The following is an 18,809-nucleotide window of genomic DNA, read 5'->3' on the forward strand; positions in this document are numbered from 1 at the left end:
CGAGACGTCGAATTATTGGGTGTCGGATTAGCGAGGGGGGTACTGTATTAACAATCGTATTGGCCAAAGTTTTCACTATATAGCAGGAGGTGCTCCATAAGCTAAAACGAAAAAAATAATTAAAATAACTTATTTTATACTTACCTATTAACAAGGTCGTGTGGCTCCGCCGTCTGCCCAAAAGCTCGATTTTGAGATCAGGCAGCCGAGATTCACCTCGGTTTTCCCGAATATTTAGATGATTCAAAAATTCATAACTCATGAACCAAACAGCATTGAGCAAGCACTTTCTTCGGAAAATGTAAGTATTTTTTGGTCTATTCAAGATAAATACGATAGAGAAAATGAGGACAAACTGGACCGAAAAGGAGAAACCCCTAAAAGAAAGAAGAAAAGTGGAAATACAAAAGAAGGATAATTGAGAAACGAAAACAGAAAAGAAGAAATGGAAATAGAAATCAAAACGGATAAAGGCAAAGAAAAACAGAACGTTACAGGAAAGGGCGAAAAGCAGGACAAAATGCGAAACAGAACGGAACAGATAAAAACGAAAAAATGGAAAAAGAATTGAAACGGATAAAAGGCGAAAGCCGGGACCGAAAATGCAAAAAAGACGAAACGGGTCAGAAAACGAGAAGACAGAGGAAAAACGGGCCTGAAAGCGAAGAAAAACGGTGGAACAAATGCGAAAAACGGAGCAGAAAATCAAAACCAAAAGGAACATTAGAATTGGAAAAGGCGAAAAATGGGACAGGAAAAGAAAACGAGACTAATGAAGGTCAGGACAGAACAGATAACAAGTCAAACCAAAAAGGAGACGAATAACAGAGAGAGAGAGAGAGAAAGAGAGAGAGATAGAGAGAGAAGAAAACTCAAGAAGAACAAGAACTTCAAGACAATTTGAAGAAATGTAAGGAAAATTCCTCATGCGATTGGCGTCGTTCGTCTGACTGGAGTGGAAGGCGACAAATTCGTATGGGAGATGAATCGCTAAGAATGGGAGATAAATTGCGCTATATCTGTTTAATGAAAGAAAACTTTTTCATGATTCAATTCCATTTTTTACGACAGGCATATTTCGCCTATGACTTGCAGGCTTCATTATTGTCTGTTTTCGGATCTATTTTAAATAAATATATGGGAGGTTTCAACACTGCGAATTACACCTAACAAAGTAAACATTACCTTCGGGAATCAAAACTGCATCAATTTTGACCAGCATAAAATAAACGACATTAGCGCTTTCGACTATTCTGGCGATGGTTTTCACCGCGTTCAAAACTAGGTTCAAAAGGTTGGAAAATTTATAATTTTAAAATACACCTGCAACAACCTGCCAGTCGAGGAATTCTATTTTCGGTAAATAATCGACATCCTACAGCAGACAGTCGCATTCTCACTTGCACCGACTGGCTCATGGAAAAAAACTTCTGTTCAAAAGCTCACAACCATTCCCCCGCATGTATGCTACATGCGCATCGTATCGTGCAAGTTTTCGCCAGCGCGCAACCAGCATGCAATGTGATGCAATGGCCGCGAAATGTAGAAAGCCTTTTGCTGTTCGTTATCTTCCATTCTTTTTCATCGTTCATAGTCGTGTATATATATTCTCTCGCACTCAGCAACCACTTATCCGACTTATCCGCACTGGAAAGGCTTTTGGACATGTTTGCGTGCGAGTGTATGCGAAGTGACCAAACATACCGCTTTTGCGATGCGACGAGCACCAGCACCGATCTGCTGGTAGTGGTTTTATAGTGCCGTCATTAGCTGTTCGTAGTTCGTGTCGTTCGGATTGTTTAGCTGCGGAGCTCCGGTGGTGTCGTGAGGTTGCGAGTTGTACACTTGAATAAAGCTGTGGAGAGCTGGTCCCCCTATGAGCGACCCAACTAGGGTGTGGTGCGTGTTGAATAAGCACTAGTTTTCCATTTAAGTAACACTGATCTGAAGAATTGAAGAGTTTGTGGTTTAAATAGCTAGGATAGATTTTGCATGTAGAAAATAGTTTAGAAGTGAAGTGAAAATGAATCGTTTGAAAATCAATTTGTACGCGTTGGCAAGTGTGCTGCTGCCACTTGTTTGCGTCGCCCAAAGAACCCCTTCGATTTCGTACATTACGCAGGAACAGATCAAGGATATCGGTGGAACGGTGGAGCTGGAGTGCTCTGTCCAATATGCCAAAGAATATTCCGTTCACTGGATCAAAACTGGTCGCGATCGGTCAGATGTTGTTTTCCTCTCGACCGGTAGTGCCCTGGTTCTGAAAGATTCCCGCTTTGCATTACGCTACGATCCGTCATCGTCCAGCTACATCCTGCAGATTAAGGACATACAGGAGACCGACGCCGGCATTTACCAGTGCCAGGTAGTCCTGTCGGTGACCAACAAGATTACGGCTGACGTCGAATTGCAGGTCCGGCGACCACCGATTATTTCCGACAATTCAACCCAGTCGCTGGTTGTCTCGGAAGGCCAATCGGTGCAAATGGATTGCTACGCGTCCGGTTACCCGCCACCACAGATTACCTGGCGTCGGGAGAACAACGCTATCTTGCCAACAGGTCAGTACGAAGCTTCTTTTTCCCATCCGACTACGTTACCCAACCCAGAATACCAGTACCCACAAGATAGCAATCCATTTCTGCTTTGATCTGTCTGTACGTGAACCAATGCGACAGACAGGCAAGGCAGCCCAATTTGGAGGGAGCAAGACCGAGAGAGATAGAGAAACTGCGAAAAGGGTACAGAACAAAAGCCAAGCTCCACCACACCAAAGTGGCTTTAATTGAGAAGCGTTGATGAGTCGTTGAATCATTCCCATTCGCTGAGGTAGCGAGCAGCAAGCAACGAGCGATGTATGCGCAATGATTCATACACACGCGAGCGTTCAAATGTGTATTTTTTTGTCGTAGGACTACGTCTTACTGGAAGGTAGCGAAGGTAGAGGAGTCGTTTCGAAAAATCTAGAAATGCTTGCGTCACTAAAAATGATAGGTTTTGACCGCTAATAACTCGATCATTTCTCAACCAATTCGAAAGATACGAATTTTTGCATCCCAAGTCTGGGACGTTTTCTTTATTGAAAATAGTGACAGAACCTCTCCGCCCCAAACTGAAACCTGAACGAATTCGATGTCCTGAACGTAAAATGTGTTCGTAAACTGCAACCATTGCACTTACGTTCAACAGTTTGGAACGATATTCTATTACAATTGAATCAAAATTGAAGTCTCGTGCGAAAACTTGAGTACTGAATTATAAAATTTGCGCACTGTCACGGTTATTTCAAATAGTTGAATGCAACACAGCAAGCGGGCAATCATACTTGATCATGCCTGCTAACTCTTTTATCGCGGAACTGATTATGGACGTTACAATTACTTAGTCACATCAATTAACTGTTAATAAGTCTGCAAACTTTCGGTAGCACTGTTGTTGCATAACAAACTTGCAAAATGCAGTGAGATGATCGTTGAACTGGCAGCCCACTAACCAAATAGGAATCGAAAAATTCTAAGTTCTATTAAATTGATAAACTAGTTATAAGTGGTCCTACGCTAACTTTTTGTACATCCCATGTGGATGTATACCTTTAGTTTTTTTTTGGTTGAGTCAGTCTGTTGACGGGAACATGGTTTTGGTATGGTTGTGCTGTTTGCTTCTCAGAATGAGAACATTTTTGTCAATATTTTATTAAACATTGCACTTTTTCTTGTGTTTGAACAACTAAAAAACATTTTGGATGGTTAAAAATTATGTTAAACTTAGTAGAAATTATTGATGAAATCTTTTTTTTTACATTTTAAGTTTGACCAATCAATCGATTTTTTAATGTTGATAAGAAATAAACGTAAAAAATTACACCGAAATCTTTAAAACTATGGAAATTGTGGCGTGTGAACTAAGCAATCCATGGTGTAAACAGAATAAATAATTTATCTTAAAAACAGCTACCTACCAGAATAATGACAAACATAAATTTATCCAGTTTTTTTTTGTTATTCGAAAAAACTAAAATTCCAATTGTTCTAATAATAATATAAGATATCTTAAATGGTAATTAATCTTTTTCTAAATAAAAAGTTTTACGAATAAAGCAGTGACTTCAATAACATCAGGATACGAACCTTGTTATTATGAACGGGAAAGCTGAAGTTTGCACAAACAATAATGTAATCTAACAATTTTATCACTCCAGTGCACTTGCAATGATGGTCAAAATTAATTTGAATAGACCCGAAAGCAATTTGTTTATGTTGTGAAAAAGGTAACCAAGGCGACATACGCAAATGTTAAGTCCATATTGGACAATCCTCGCGTATCTTTTCAAAAGGATCCAAGAAATATGGAGAGACTCTCTTTGGTGTCCCTCTCTTCCAATTATCACGGCAACATAATTGCATTTCAATGTAAGTTTTCTTATTAACTATCTAGTTAATGACGTCGGCAACAGATTAAAAGGAGGAGGAACGAAGAGAATCTCCCATTCCTTTGGATAGTTTCGCAAAAATTTGTACTATTAATTCGACGACTCTTCAGCATTGTGACTATCGTAGTAAGCGAGTGCAAAATATAAACATTTTTATGGCTTAAGTTAGCTGAATAAAATGTTCAGCAAAGTCAAAGAACATTAAATTTTAAGTAACTTTGTTAAAGAAATGAAAGTTCTATCTCTTATGGTTGATGGGCTGGAGTTATTTAAAGTTTTTTGGTCAGAGCGAACCTAAAATTAGCGTTTTTTCTTTATATCTTCTTTCGTGTTTATTTCTCACAAATCATGTCTTCTGAGCACTTTCACACGCATGGAAAACGCACATTTTGTTTGAAGGAATCAAGTTGCTATCTCCTTCGGTTCCGAAGCTACAGACATTTTTTCCAAACAAAAATGTTCGTTTCAAATGTCAATAACGTAAAAACTGCTCAAAAGCAGTAATTCAAATTATGTATAGATGTTTAGTAATATATTGGCCTCCGAAATTAATTGAGATCACATCGGTCCAGGTCGGCCCTTCTTTGCTAGATCGTATGGAATATTGAAGTAAAAATTACCGTTTTACTTACCAAAATCACCATTTTTACGTAAATAGAATGGTTTAAAAAAAACGAAAATAAGCCTAAATGATTGTATTTATCTTAATCAAGTAAATATAAATTAATAATGGTATAACTTCTCAGGCCGATTTAAGTTTCTTAAAAACTGGAATACCTCTAATGTTTGCTTTTAACAAATGCGAGTACTGTATACTCACTAAATTAATAGTTGTTATCTCTCGAGAACTTATGTGTATGTCTTTCTCTAACTTGCCTATATATCTTGGTAATTGCTTCCTGTGCCTCTTCTGTTTAATTCTCATTTTTTAATAATTTTCAACCAATCAAGTACAAAAATTTCAATATTTGAAGACTACGTGTCAGTAGTAGCCCGGTTTCAACGAGAATTATTGTTATATTTTCGGCGACCACAGTTAATTAACGTTAAAGCATTCACATCCCCTAAGTTAAAAGCTGAATACAGATAATTAAGATAAAAACAAGCATTTAGACTTATTTTCGCTTTTTTAATCCATTCTATTTACGTAAAAATTGTGATTTTGGTAAGTAAAACGGTAATTTTTACTTCAATATTCAATACGGTCTAGCAAAAAAGGGCCGACCTGGACCGATGTGATCTCATTTAATTTCGGAGGCCAATATATTACTAAACATTTATACAAAATTTGATTTGCTGCTTTTGAGCAGTTTTCACGTTATTGACATTTGAAAAAAAAACCATTTTTTTTAGCAAAAATGCCTGTAGCTTCGGAACCGAAGGAGATAGCAACTTGATTCCTTCAAACAAAATGTGCGTTTTCCAGGCGTGTGAAAGTGCTCAGAAGACATGATTTGAGAGAAATAAACACGAAAGAATATATAAAGGAAAAACGGATTTTATAGGTCCACCCCGACCAAAAAACTTCAAATAGCTCCAACCCATCAACCATAAGAGATAGAACTTTCATTTCTTCAGCAAAGTTACTTAAAATTTAATGTTCTTTAACTTTGCTAAACATTTTATTCAGCTATCTTAAGCCATAAAAAAGTTTATATTATGCACTCGCTTACTATGATGGTCATCCTAATGTCATGTGAACCAAAAAATGCGGAAGTTAAAATAACAAATTTACTCCGAATATACTATATACCTAGGACTAACGGTTTTAGCGTTATTACTTTTGTCCACCTAGATTTGGGTTTCATCCCACAGTGCGGCGTTTGGGGAGTTTAATTCAATAGCATATCCTTAAATTTGGTGCACTGTAGACCTAATCCTACAGTATCCACGTTGTCGACAAAACAGACAAAATGACTGGATTTATTAAAAATCCTGCCCCGCATGTCAATATCGCAACTCTTCTTATATGTAACACCTTCAAGCGCAATGTTGAATAGCAGGTCTGAAAGGCCATTATCTCCCTGTCGAAGTCCCCTGTAAAATTCGCCGACAGTCCGGCAATCCATCTAATATTTTCACACAGCACTGGATTCGTTCATTGTAGGCACTTCCCTGAAAAGTCGTTTTTGTCCAAGATTCATAGCTTTTGTCAATTTATACACCCTACTAGCACAGTTGTTATAAAGCAGTTGTGGCAACTGATTTAGAACCAATTTCAGTCGTAAATAAGTTTCTTCAACTTAAAGTGCCAAAAGTGTGTTGCTTGGGCATTGAACTCGGAATTTACGGCATTTCTGGTAGAAGAAAATTTGGTTCGTTGCAGACCGACCCTCCCTAAGGCCGGCCTGATAACTTCCCACGAATCTATAGGCTATTGGCGACAATCGATGGAGCTTATCGCCTTTCAAGTAGATAGGGTAAATAATCCCGGCTTTTCACTCCTCCGGCAGTCGTTCAGTATCCCAAATCTTAACAATCGATTGATGCAAACAACTAGGCAACTTGTCCGGGCCCATTTTGATAAATACAATAAGTAGACTGTCACGCAGTGGCTTCTTCCATACTACAGAACATACTAGAGAACTACAAATTTAGAGGTAGTAACGTTGCCTGTGTCGGGATGTGTCTAGTGTCGGCCTTGATCCAGGTTTATTTATCCATCGCAATGTGAAATGCAGAATGGTTTTGTAGGCTACTTCCTGTACAGCTTTCTTGCGCGAGTTTTGGCCAATGTGTTCTATTCGTTATTCCGGTTCGGGGCTTTCGAACTTGGTACACATGTTGTACTGAACGTGATATTTTTTGGCATAAAACAAATCTAAGCTTTTATCTTTCACGCTTCAATTGGTCCTGCCGTTCGAACTACCGCCCCGATGGCCTTCTTCAGATCTGCTGTGCCACGTTTCCAACCGCCACCATCCTCCCACTTGGTAGTCTGATGCTGCTCAAACTGTTAACCGATCTATCGATGCAAAGCATTGGAGTTTTCAAAGTAAAATCGTAATTTTTTGTTGCTTCAAAGTCATCCCTGTGGATGACTTCTGGCGATATGTTTCGATACTACTTTCAACTACTTTTATTTGGTCGGTGTTAAGTCAGACCGAACCAAGTGACAAAATTCTGATTTCGAGAAAAACGAACTTAAAGTTTACTACTCTGTATAGTTTACAGATATTAATCGTTCGATAGCATCTTTTACCTCTGGCTGGTTGCAACATTTCCCAAGAAACATTTATGCGCTGAATAAACATTTTAGCAGCCATAATTATTCAGCCATAGCTGAATATGCATCGAATAAAATTTATATAAACAACTGTACAATACTTATTCAGCCGAAATTGGAGAACTTAAACAACCTATTTTATTCGAGGCGGAAAAACACTTGTTAAGTAGTTATATCGCCTCTGTGCTTCCAGCTTTACGCAAATATGTTAGTTAAAAGCGCGCAAAACTCTCTATTAAGCTACATTACAGCTTCAAAGCAGCTATTAGCAAGCCCGAAGCTTGACTTAGATGTTTAAGAGCTGAAAAAAGGTTTATATTTCTAATACTAAACCATATTTCGGCCACAGGTGGAATAAATTGAGCTAAAAAACGTCTGATCAGCCTGGAATTGTTACTTGGGTAGTTGTTTTCAAAGCTGCAATTAAGCTTAATAGAGGTTTTTGCGTGTATTAAATAACCAATTTGCGCAATGCTGTCAATTCTATTTTTAGAACGAGAAATAGTTTGCAATGCTTTTTCAGTGGCTTAACCAACGTCTCATCAACCTTTATGCAGCCAAAAAATAATCTATTTTTAAATTTAAAAAAGAATAGAACGCGTCATATTTATTTTGCTATGGCGTCGTAGCTATGTTTTAAATTTTGAATAACTTGAATTCGTATATGCAAGCTGATTAAAATTGCATGTCGTCATCTTTCGGGAATTGAACCGCCATCTTCTGATCCATAAGCACTCATCGTATGATCCGCCCCATCTGCATCTGCAGAACAGACAGTGAAAATATCTTACCACTTGAAGCAACCGATAATGTCGATAACTGACATATATTTTCGCTGCCAGTCGAATTGCGAAACTCTATGATCTGACAGTATGTGTGCTGTGAATCGAATGAAAGCTTGATATTAGTTTGTAAAGCCACTTTTACACCCTTAAGCAGCTTTAAAGTAGTTTGAAAGCTGTGAGCCTAATGAAAGCCTCTACTGCAGTGATGGCCAAACCGCGGCCCGCGGGCCGCATGTGGCCCTTCAGGATGATTCGTGCGGCCCGCGGACTGATTTGAGAGATGGTAGACTTATGAGAAAATTTTTTGATGACATAGTAGTCACTCAGTTTAGTTGTAATGCCTCGTGAATGTTGTGAATTGGAATGCTTTCCGGTTTAAATCTTGGGGTGATTTCTAGAAACTGGTTTTTGTTGTCGCATATTTTACATTTTGTTATGCACTGGAACACATGGTACACTGCACAGAGGTTATTGCGGCCCGCGGCATTCTTGGGCGATCTGATTTGGCCCGCACCATGCCTATGCCTGGGCACCACTGCTGTACTGGTTTATAAAACCACTTTAACACCTTTAAGCAACCGTAAAACGGTTCTATGTTTATTGTTTATTGTTTATTGTTGTCAGAAAAATCCGCTCAGCTTTGGAGGAAATCTGGTTTGGAAAAACTTAAACATCGCTTGGTCAAACACCATTTGAGTGCTTACTTTATGCAGCTTGGATAGCCTTAAACCAACTCGTAAACAGCAATTGCTCTTGCTGTTAACGAGTTGGTTTAGGGCGATCCAGTGTACAAGATTTTTCAAAAACAGACACTGATGAAGCCTGCATGTTGTAGGCGAATTACGTATCTGTCACGAATAAATAGCAATAGCAACCAATACATAGCAGAATTTAATTGGAAAATTTTTAATTTCAGAAGATGGCGGTTCAATTCCCGAAAGACGACGACTTGCATTTTTAATTAGCTTGCAAGTTATTCGAAATTTAAAATATAGCTTATGACGCCAAAGCAAAATAAATATGACGCGTTCCATTTTTGAAATCTAAAAATAGATTATTTTTTGGCTGCATAAAAGTTAATGAGACGTGTATTAAGCGACTGAAAAAGCATTGCAAAACTATTTCTCGTTCTAAAAATAAAATTGACAGCATTGCGCAAATTGGTTATTTAAAAACAGACAAAAGCCTCTATTAAGCAGTTATCCAAGTAACAATTTCAGGCTGATCAAAAGCTTTTATAGCTGAATTTATTCTACCTGTGGCTGAACTATGGTTTAATTTTAGAAATATAATCCGTTTTTCAGCTACTAAGCATGTTAATTGGGTGATTTTATCAAGCTTTGGGCTTGCCAATAACTGCTTTCGAAGCTGCAATGGAGCTTAATAGAGGCCTTTGCGCGTTTTTAAATAACCAATTTGCGCAAAGCTGGAAACAAGGCGCACAAAGGTTATATAAAGGGCGATATAATTGCTTAACAAGTGTTTTTTCTGCCTCAAACGAAATAGGTTGTATGAGTTCTTCAATTTCGGCTGAATAAGTATTGTAGAATTGTTTACATAAATTTTATTCGATGCATATTCAGCTGTGGCTGAATAATGGCTGCTAAAATATTTAATCAGCGCATAAATGATTCGAGGGAGGGCTGTTTATTAAGATGGCAAATCGTTTATTCAGCTAGTATAGCACAATTATCAAGAATATTGACGGGTTGTGGAGAGGTTGAAGATGCACCTGATCTGCTTGTGACACTATTATGTGAAGCAGCTGATTTACAGCGCATTCGTTGGCTGCTTAATCACTTATAGAATACATAGGCCTTTGCTTAAACTTATTCAGCGTCTACCACCTGTATTCAGAGTTAAATTAGCTGTGACCAAATCAGTAGCATTTTAATTCAGCTTCGGTGTTTGTTGGGTTATGTAATCTGATTGGAGTAAAATGTAGCTTAGAAAATTCTTGATCGTTTGTTGTTGTTAACTCACGGTCCGATTTAACACCGACCATTTGCAGATTAGTCTGTTGATTATGCTTACAATTCTTTTAAAGAGACAGTTTTGATCTAGATATTCAAAGTTTGAAATTAAGAAACATGGGGTTTGGCATCAAGTTTTACTGAATAGTAAATTATTCGTACATGAATAAAATGTAACGACCATCTTCTTCGTAAAGCTTATTTTTACATCCAAACAAAGGTAAAAGAACCGCTGTAGAATATTATGTTTTGCCGTTCCTAGAAACAGCAGTGAGACCCCTTTCTGTTGGGGCTTAGTCATGAAAATGCAACAATATACGAGCTGAGCATATAGGTAACAGTCCACGGTACCAGTACTGGTGCGCACATAAAACCAACCGCTTGACCGTACGACGGCCTGCATCATTGGGCACGGAACCGGTTTTGCATTCAACGTAATTCCTTTACTACTATGCTGCCTGCCTGTTGCTGCTGCTGCCGCCGATCTGCTGCTAAGCGGGTCGACTAGAAAACCAGAATATTTCTCCGATTTCCGTCATCATCTTGTTGTGGTTTGTGCCCTTGCATGGAAAGAAAAGGCCTCGAAGGCCTCCTCCGCCGGTAAAGGTCTGTTATAAATGCCGCGTTTTGGTTCTGTTCTGGTGGACGTCACGAACCGGCTGCTTTGCCTCGCGTGGCGTGGCCTGGCATGGCGTGCAGGAGGAGAATAACGGCGAACGAAAAGGCTGCCATTAGCCGGTTTGATTGTAGGTGTGTTGTAGGACCACTACTCGTATCATGGGGCTGGCTGGCTAGGTGTGAAGGTGAAAGTTAGAATTATAATTCTGATGGAAAAAAAGAACGGACAGATGAAATTTATCACCTAGGCTAGGTTTGCGTTGGCAGAGGTGTAGAAATAACACAGTGGTATATAAAATGTGTATGCAAGTCGAATTCGTGGAGGTTCAAAGAAGGTTATCACCTTTTTTGGGTGTAAACTAATAATCCCCAGCTTGTAAATTCCACACGATTATCGTCGCGTGAAATCAGATTTCTATTATAGAATTCTCCAAAAAAGTGTATTTTATTTTTGATTAAAAAAGTGATTTTTTTTTACATTTTGAAAATTTACCACCGATTTATAATAATGTGTTTTGGTCAATCTACCCACAATTTAATTCTAGATGTTATTTGTACGCAGGCGAGTAATAGCCCATTATTAACAGCCTACATGGATGATGTATGCAATGGTTTTCCAGTCATCCAATGTCATAAACAACATTCTTCTTCCGAGCAGTCAAAAATATTATGTATAAGCGATAACGGCACATCAGATAGCCTAGGCTACTTGGATAGCTGGAAAAGCTTTGTGGCATCTTCGGATTACAATGGTCGGACGGAGACTCGGAGCGTTCACCGCAGATACAATGCGAAGTTGGGGCAAAGCATAATCGAGATCATGTGCCTATTCTAGTTATAATAGTCGTACATGATCGACCAAAGCGTGTTTCCAATCGCAAACAGCCATTAGTAAGTTACGATCGTTCGGTTGCTCCCTCTATGGCCAACGCCAGAGCACAGTGCTTCGAGCAGAGGGACGGACGGAACTAGTCAACAATCAGCGCAGCACACGTACTGGGTCAATGACTCGCCTGGTTCTCTGTGGCACTCTGAAATGGTACTCAGCTTGGACAAAGGGCCGCATGTAATCTGTAAATTTTCTGGGACTCGGTTCGGTCCTCGGCTGTAAGTAATTTTCATCATTCACAATATTAGAATCGACTGCTGCAATTAAATCACACCTGTATATCGTTTCTATGCGAAGACTGTCTTTGTACGACAGGCTCTCCGTTCTGGATTGAAGACAATATACTGGTACTTCTACCCTACTAGTTCAATCGCGTGATCAAACTGGGAGCTGGTACAACTGCTGCTGGGTAATTGGAGCACTGTGCTTGCACCGACCATCTCATTGCAGTGAAGCGGCTCCAATTTCATCCGCACAGCGATTTTTGTCAAACAATCGCGATCACCGTTGACAACATTAGCTGACTTCTCTGACTGTGGCTGAATCATGTTTGATGGTTAAGTTTCCGATAAAAATGATCGACTTATTATGATCTCAAATTCTTAAGTGGCACTAGGAACTTAAACTTAAACTAAAAGTAATGACATTTGCATCCGTTTTTTCAAAGTGGTAAATTAAGTCGATATTTGATTTTTAAACTTTTCTATAATCTTTTTCTTATTGGTTGCGGATAGTTTTATACATTTTCGAGGGTTTTCCGCTTTTGGGGCTACTTGCTGTTCTCCATATGAAAGCAAAGCTTTGAGCTTAAACATCTTTCTAAGACTTGACCCTACTTTATCGACAGGCTTCACAGCCGGCTATTAGAATACAGGACAGTTACGGAGCTAGTGCAACGATCCTACTTACATTTACATTTATTAACATTAATTCATCTGACCACAACGTCTACATGAATAAAACTTTACATTACTACATTACTAATGTACTATAAGTGTAGTACCAAATTCCAGTTTCTAAATTCCAGTGTAGGGGCTCCAATCCAAACTACAGCAGCATACTCTAGGATTGAACGCACAATAGAGAAGTACAAGGCACGTAAGCAATATGATTCTCTAAATTCTTTGGACACCCTAAATATGAAGCCCAAATTTTGATTGGCTTCAGAGATTATATATGATTAGTGTTCCCGAAAACAGAGGCTCGTATCGAGAAAAACTCTCAAGCCTTTGATTACATATCATCTGTCCAGTACTTTGTTGCTGTAGAGTTAGTTCCATATAATGGGTTTTTTCTTGCGAGTCCAGTCCGCAAAAATGTCGATTAGTTTGTATAGTTCACAGCAGTCTTCAATAGATTTTACCGGCACAAACATTTTAAGACCATCAGCATCCAGCAATCTGGATCCTCGTGGAAGTACAGCACAAACGTCGTTAAAGAATAAGGAAACAATAACGGTCCGAGGTTGCTTCCTTGTGGAACGCCAGAATGATTACAAAACTCGCTAAAGGAGACAACGCCTAGTTTTACCGAGAGACGACGATTAACCAGGTATGACTTTAACCAGTTTACAAAATTTGATGCCGCACCCATGTGTTCTATTTTGGCTAAAAGCAGGTTGTGATCCACACGGTCGAAGGCAGCTTTCAGATCCGTATATACTGGGTCGATTTGAACATCATTTTCAAGGTTTAGTATGCAGTATGATGTAAACTCTACCAGATTAGTGATAGTAGATCGTTCAGAGTAGAATCTCACAAGAATCTCAAGTAGTTTAGAGCCACTGCTCAAGGAGGTAATTCCACGGTAGTTGGTCACGTCGCCACGCACGATACCCTTTTTTATATACCGGAAATAAGATGGACTCCTTCCAAACATCTGTAAACGTCGATTGCGATTTAGACTGATTGCAGATAGCAGTGAGAGGTGCACAGAAAGCATCATAACATTTCTTGAAAATAATAGGCGGATCACCATCTGGTCCAGGTTGCCACGATGATTTTAATTTATATATCGCACTTTTAATATCTGCCTGGGAAAACGTAAGGATCCGCATTTCTAGAATACCCTCTTGAACATTTAAAAGAGCTTCGTTGATTTGCTGTGCGTAATTCCGTTTTTGTATATTCAGGATGCCAGGATGCCTACAAGTTAGCTCGCAAAGCTTACAAAAAAGCGCTACAGGCCTCTGAGAGAACTGGGTGGGAAAACCTATGCTCTAATGTCTCGACTACAAACAAAGCATCTAGAATTAATAAAATTCTCTCCAAGACAAAGAATTTTAATGTAAATCCACTAAAAACTGCTAGTGGTGAATACTCATCGGATAAAGATGAAGTACTTAAGTGTTTGACACTCATTTTCCAGGTTGTGCGGAGCCAACTCCAACGATTGATTGTGAAGTCTTTTCAGCAAACTACGAGTCTTGGGTATTAGCCCAGGAAACTCGTAACAACTGAATCGATTAAATGGGCAATCGAGAGTTTTGCTCCGTATAAAACTCCTGGAAAAGACGGAATTTTCCCTGCTTTACTTCAGAAAGGGTATGAACATTTCAAACATGTTTTGAAAAAGATTATTACCTACATCCAGTTTTGCCACTGGTTATATCCCGACACCGTGGCGGGAAATAGTTGTGAAATTCATCCCCAAGGGTGGTCGCGCGTCTTATGAAGAAGCGAAAAGTTTTAGGTCTATCAGTTTGAGTTCTTTTCTCCTCAAAACTGTAGAACATAATTGATCACCATATTCGTGATGTTAGTTTGAGTGATTATCCACTTCGTGATATGCAACATGCATGTCAACGTGGAAAATCTACTGTAACTCTGTTACATAATGTTGTGTACAAGATCGAGAAAGCATTTTCTCACAAAAACTCCTGTTTAGGAGTATTTCTCGATATCGAAGGAGCTTTCGATAACGTATCTTTCAATTCTATACTAGAAGCAGAACAAAACCATGGAGTTCCATCTACTGAAAGAATTTATTTCTGTTCTGACAGTCAGGCTGCTATCAAAGCACTAAATGCGACAAATTCGAAATCGAAAACTGTAGTTGAATGTCGCACTCAACTAGAAGTTTTAGGCATCTAGCATTTAGCTGTTTACCTTTTATGGGTTCCTGGTCATTCTGGTATATCTAGAAATGAATTGGCTGACGAACTAGCAAGAGCCGGAGTAGAAATCGACTTCATTGGTCCGGAACCAGCTTTGCCTACTTTCTGCTGTTGGATGCTGTTGGAAGCAAAAGATTCGCTGCTGGGCTTCAGCTGAACACACCTCCTATTGTTGGCAAAATTCTGAAACATGTCGTCAAACTAAAGTATTTTTGGCAGAGCCTAACTTAGCGTTTTCAGAGAATTTATTAAAATTTTCTAAGCAAAATATCAAGATTCTTGTTAGAGCATTAACTGGCCACTGTAAACTCAATTATCATACGGCCACTATTCAACGTGCAGAGTATTACTCTTGTGATCTTTGTGAGTGTGATTATGGAACTTCATTTCATTTGATATGATATGATTTGATGATTCCTGATTTCTGGGCAAATCCATTTTTAAAACCCATTTGCTGCTGTCTTCTACGTAAAGTTCGTTCGGTAATGTTTAATTTTGTATTTCCTAGAACTACACGGTTGATGGGGAACGAATCTGTAGCCACTTCTCGACGAATTCGGCAATCATCACTGGTTGTAATCCTCTGCTTTCTTCCGCTTCCAGTCCGGTCTTTCACGCTTCCAAGCTCTTTAAGTTAGTACGTAATTTTTTTGCATATTTTTCGTACTCCAGCCTCACTATTTTCATATCTTCGAGCAATTTCTCTATTCGAGAAACGAGTTTACGCATATCTTCATAAATTTGCTTTGTTGCGATTGCTCCGGATTAAAACGTGCATCAGTAATGAATAATCAATAACAAACAATTTGTTTTGACACTTCGCTACAGTTTGATGGCGAGGAAACTATTCGTATGCAGTAGGCGGCGTTGCGCACTCACAATATTGGTGGTGCGTACTTTTTTATGACCAAATAAAATTTAAATTCCAGGTGATAAATTGGTTCTTTAGGCTTAGGCCCAAGAGATAGAAGCAAGCAAAAATGCTATCCAATGGCCTATGGGCTGGATGAAAACCCGTCCAAACGTTGCAAATTATAGAGGATCATACATACATTCGCCATAACTTCGTAACGCTTGGATCATTCTTCATCAAACTTGGCATGCATGTTCTTGAGGCAAGGGAATCAGCAAATTGTTCAGCAGTGGGAATCGTATATTTTTACGAATTTAAGTAATTTTTTTCTTACATTTAGTATCATTTCATTTATCATATCGCTTACGCAGTGTATTTGTTTCCAATTATTATCTAAAGTCGTATTTCCGCCAACCTAAAGCTATCGAGAACTGTATTTTCCCTTTTTGCTTTTTGTTTGTAAATTTATTTTTAATGAACCAATTCGACAAACAAACGGCGCTGCGCAGTCATCTGGAGTGTTCGACAGTCAGAAGCAGTCATTAATTGAGGCAATTAAATTATGCTTCCATTTGTGACGTTTTTCTCGCTGCTGCTATTTAACCGCTGGCCGTTTGAAGTGATGATCCCCTTCCCATCATAAAAACAGCTGGCAGTTTAAGTGGTAACAACATTTTATGCTATCAATAACAACAACTCCCAGAGCATCGAATACATCATATTGGTACTTTGCTACTTTCCTTAGGAAATTAGAAATAAACAATTGATTTTGAACTGCATTCCTGCCGCTATAACTCATCTAGCTTTTCTTCTTGTTTGCTAGAACCCTCCTTTGTTTGTTTCACCGTGTAAAGATAACCGGCATCCAGGCACAGGTACCTTTACGACATAATGAAAGGCTATCCTTTCCAAGGCGAAAGGTACGACATTTGCTTAAAGACCTTCGTCGGCCCGTTGGGCCAGGTCGAGCCGTGTGAAGTATAACTTGCTGTATTGCTTCATCCTCCTCGCATCGATTATTTATCCATTTGTTATTTCACATTTCTCTTTTATACATAGCAGTTTATCTTCTAAAAACAACAAGAGAAAATAGCCTAACGAAATTGCCACGTCAGATGCCAGATGGATTGCAGTCCGGTTCCACCTTGCGTAACGTGTGGTTTTAGCGGGATTGGCTTCGATGCAGGACCTGACAAGACATGGGTTTTTGTCTAGCAGCAGCTCGTCGTCGGGATGTCCCTTATTTTCTACGGAACATTTTAATCCCAACCGATGGAAGAGAACATTAGGGTCTTCTTCGTTGCACAATAAAATTCTAAACTGCACCTTTAGCCTTAACTAATGCGCGTCTCTCGCTGGGCAGGTATAAAACCTGCCATGGAGGAAACGCAAATGATTATCTCACCGTTCTGACAGGTTGAATTTATTCAAATTACACTAAATGGTTATTAATTGTAGCTTTCCGTATTCCTCTCCGTAGAGGAAAGGCCATTGGCTTGCAGCCGGCTAGGTGCAGTGCGTCGTTTGAGGTTATCTTTACAAGCACATTTTTCTCACCTTTCTGGTGGTTGTTTACAACCAACCACTTTAATCGAGAGGTTATAAAATGTAATTTCGACACTGGACGACACGTCCTTTTTGAATCAAGCTATAGTTTACGTGAATATTTTAGATTAAATCGGCTTTTCTCCTATTTTTATTGTTAATCATACAATCCGATTTCCAGCAGACAGTCACTCACTAGAACTCTGCTGCTGATCGATTAGGTGGTTTGACGTTTGACGGTAGAAAACAACGAAGTTCGGATGCACGTTTGTAGGCCCGCATGAATCACGCAAGCCTACTACGCCACCACCATTCTATGCCAGTGGCAGAGCTGGAAATTTTCTCATTCATTTTCATTGTATTCTAATTTTGGGTCGACCGAGTAATTCAACAAAGCGAACGCTTGCGTTATTTTGCTCATTTCGTACAGTAAACACTCGCTAATTCGCAGCTACACAGCATTGGATGCCGGTTCTGACGATGTCTTCATCAAATAAGCGTGTGTAAACAGTAGTTTCTGGAATACGTTCAACAAATGATTGCACAGTTTTTTAATTTATCCTGTTTTATCCAAGTGAACTTTTATCCCATCACCTTCCAGACAGAATTGGTCACGGGTTTGTGAATTTCTATTTCATTGCTTTTGCATCGAAAAAAAAAACATTGACACAAATCGCTCCGCTGAGTTCACTTTAAAAAAATACGCATTAGTTTCGTCCAAATATTATTTCAAGGGTTTTTTCGATTTTCAGCTGCACTTTTTTGATGAATGATTTGGCGAGATTCGATCATTATGTCCGTAGGCAAAGAGTAAACAATGATGGGTCTTTTATCTAAAACTTTTTTCTAAAGCAGTTGTTCGTTATCACCGTAGTGTGAAATTCCCCTCTTTCTACCCGGCACGCTCTTCCATATTTCATTTTCTACCTTCGGAATCATACGTCGTTATACATATATCGACGCCCTAAACGGCCGTAGTACACTCTCAGACGAGTAAGAAAGAAATTATGACATTGAAAAACACACAATGCTCCGTTAATTGGACGAAAGCTATTCTACCTTTTTCCCATTTCATTTCCTACACCTTTACAGTACCTACCAGATATCATTCAGCTGGAGTTATGTTTTATATTTAAATTGCCGAAGGGAAACGACCGGTTTCCGCGTACCGCAAACTTCGGCCATCCCATCATCGCATCGGAGCGATTAGCAAACCGCAATCTAAAAACCCTCTACCGAGAGACCCTAGAACAGTGCGCGCACCAACTCCCTTCTGTGTCTGTGATATGACAGTTGATTTGCTCATTTCTTTTCATGACGTAATATCAACCAGCGACAAGTTTACAACCTTTCCGTCCGCATTAAATGCTTCGATA

The 18,809-nt window shown here is 39.1% G+C and overlaps 1 protein-coding gene across 1 annotated transcript in view; it reads left to right on the forward strand.

Moving 5' to 3' along the window:
- Positions 1-1,781: 1,781 nt before the first annotated feature.
- LOC128737985 (lachesin) overlaps positions 1,782-18,809 on the forward strand; it is a 31,790-nt gene continuing 14,762 nt past the window's right edge. The window contains exon 1 of the mRNA XM_053832778.1: positions 1,782-2,561. Within this exon, the coding sequence (XP_053688753.1) occupies positions 2,024-2,561 (538 nt within the window). The 5' untranslated portion in view covers positions 1,782-2,023. The remainder of the gene's footprint in view (positions 2,562-18,809) is intronic.

Source organism: Sabethes cyaneus, chromosome 2, assembly GCF_943734655.1.
Source record: "Sabethes cyaneus chromosome 2, idSabCyanKW18_F2, whole genome shotgun sequence".
NCBI classification, from domain to species: domain Eukaryota; kingdom Metazoa; phylum Arthropoda; class Insecta; order Diptera; family Culicidae; genus Sabethes; species Sabethes cyaneus.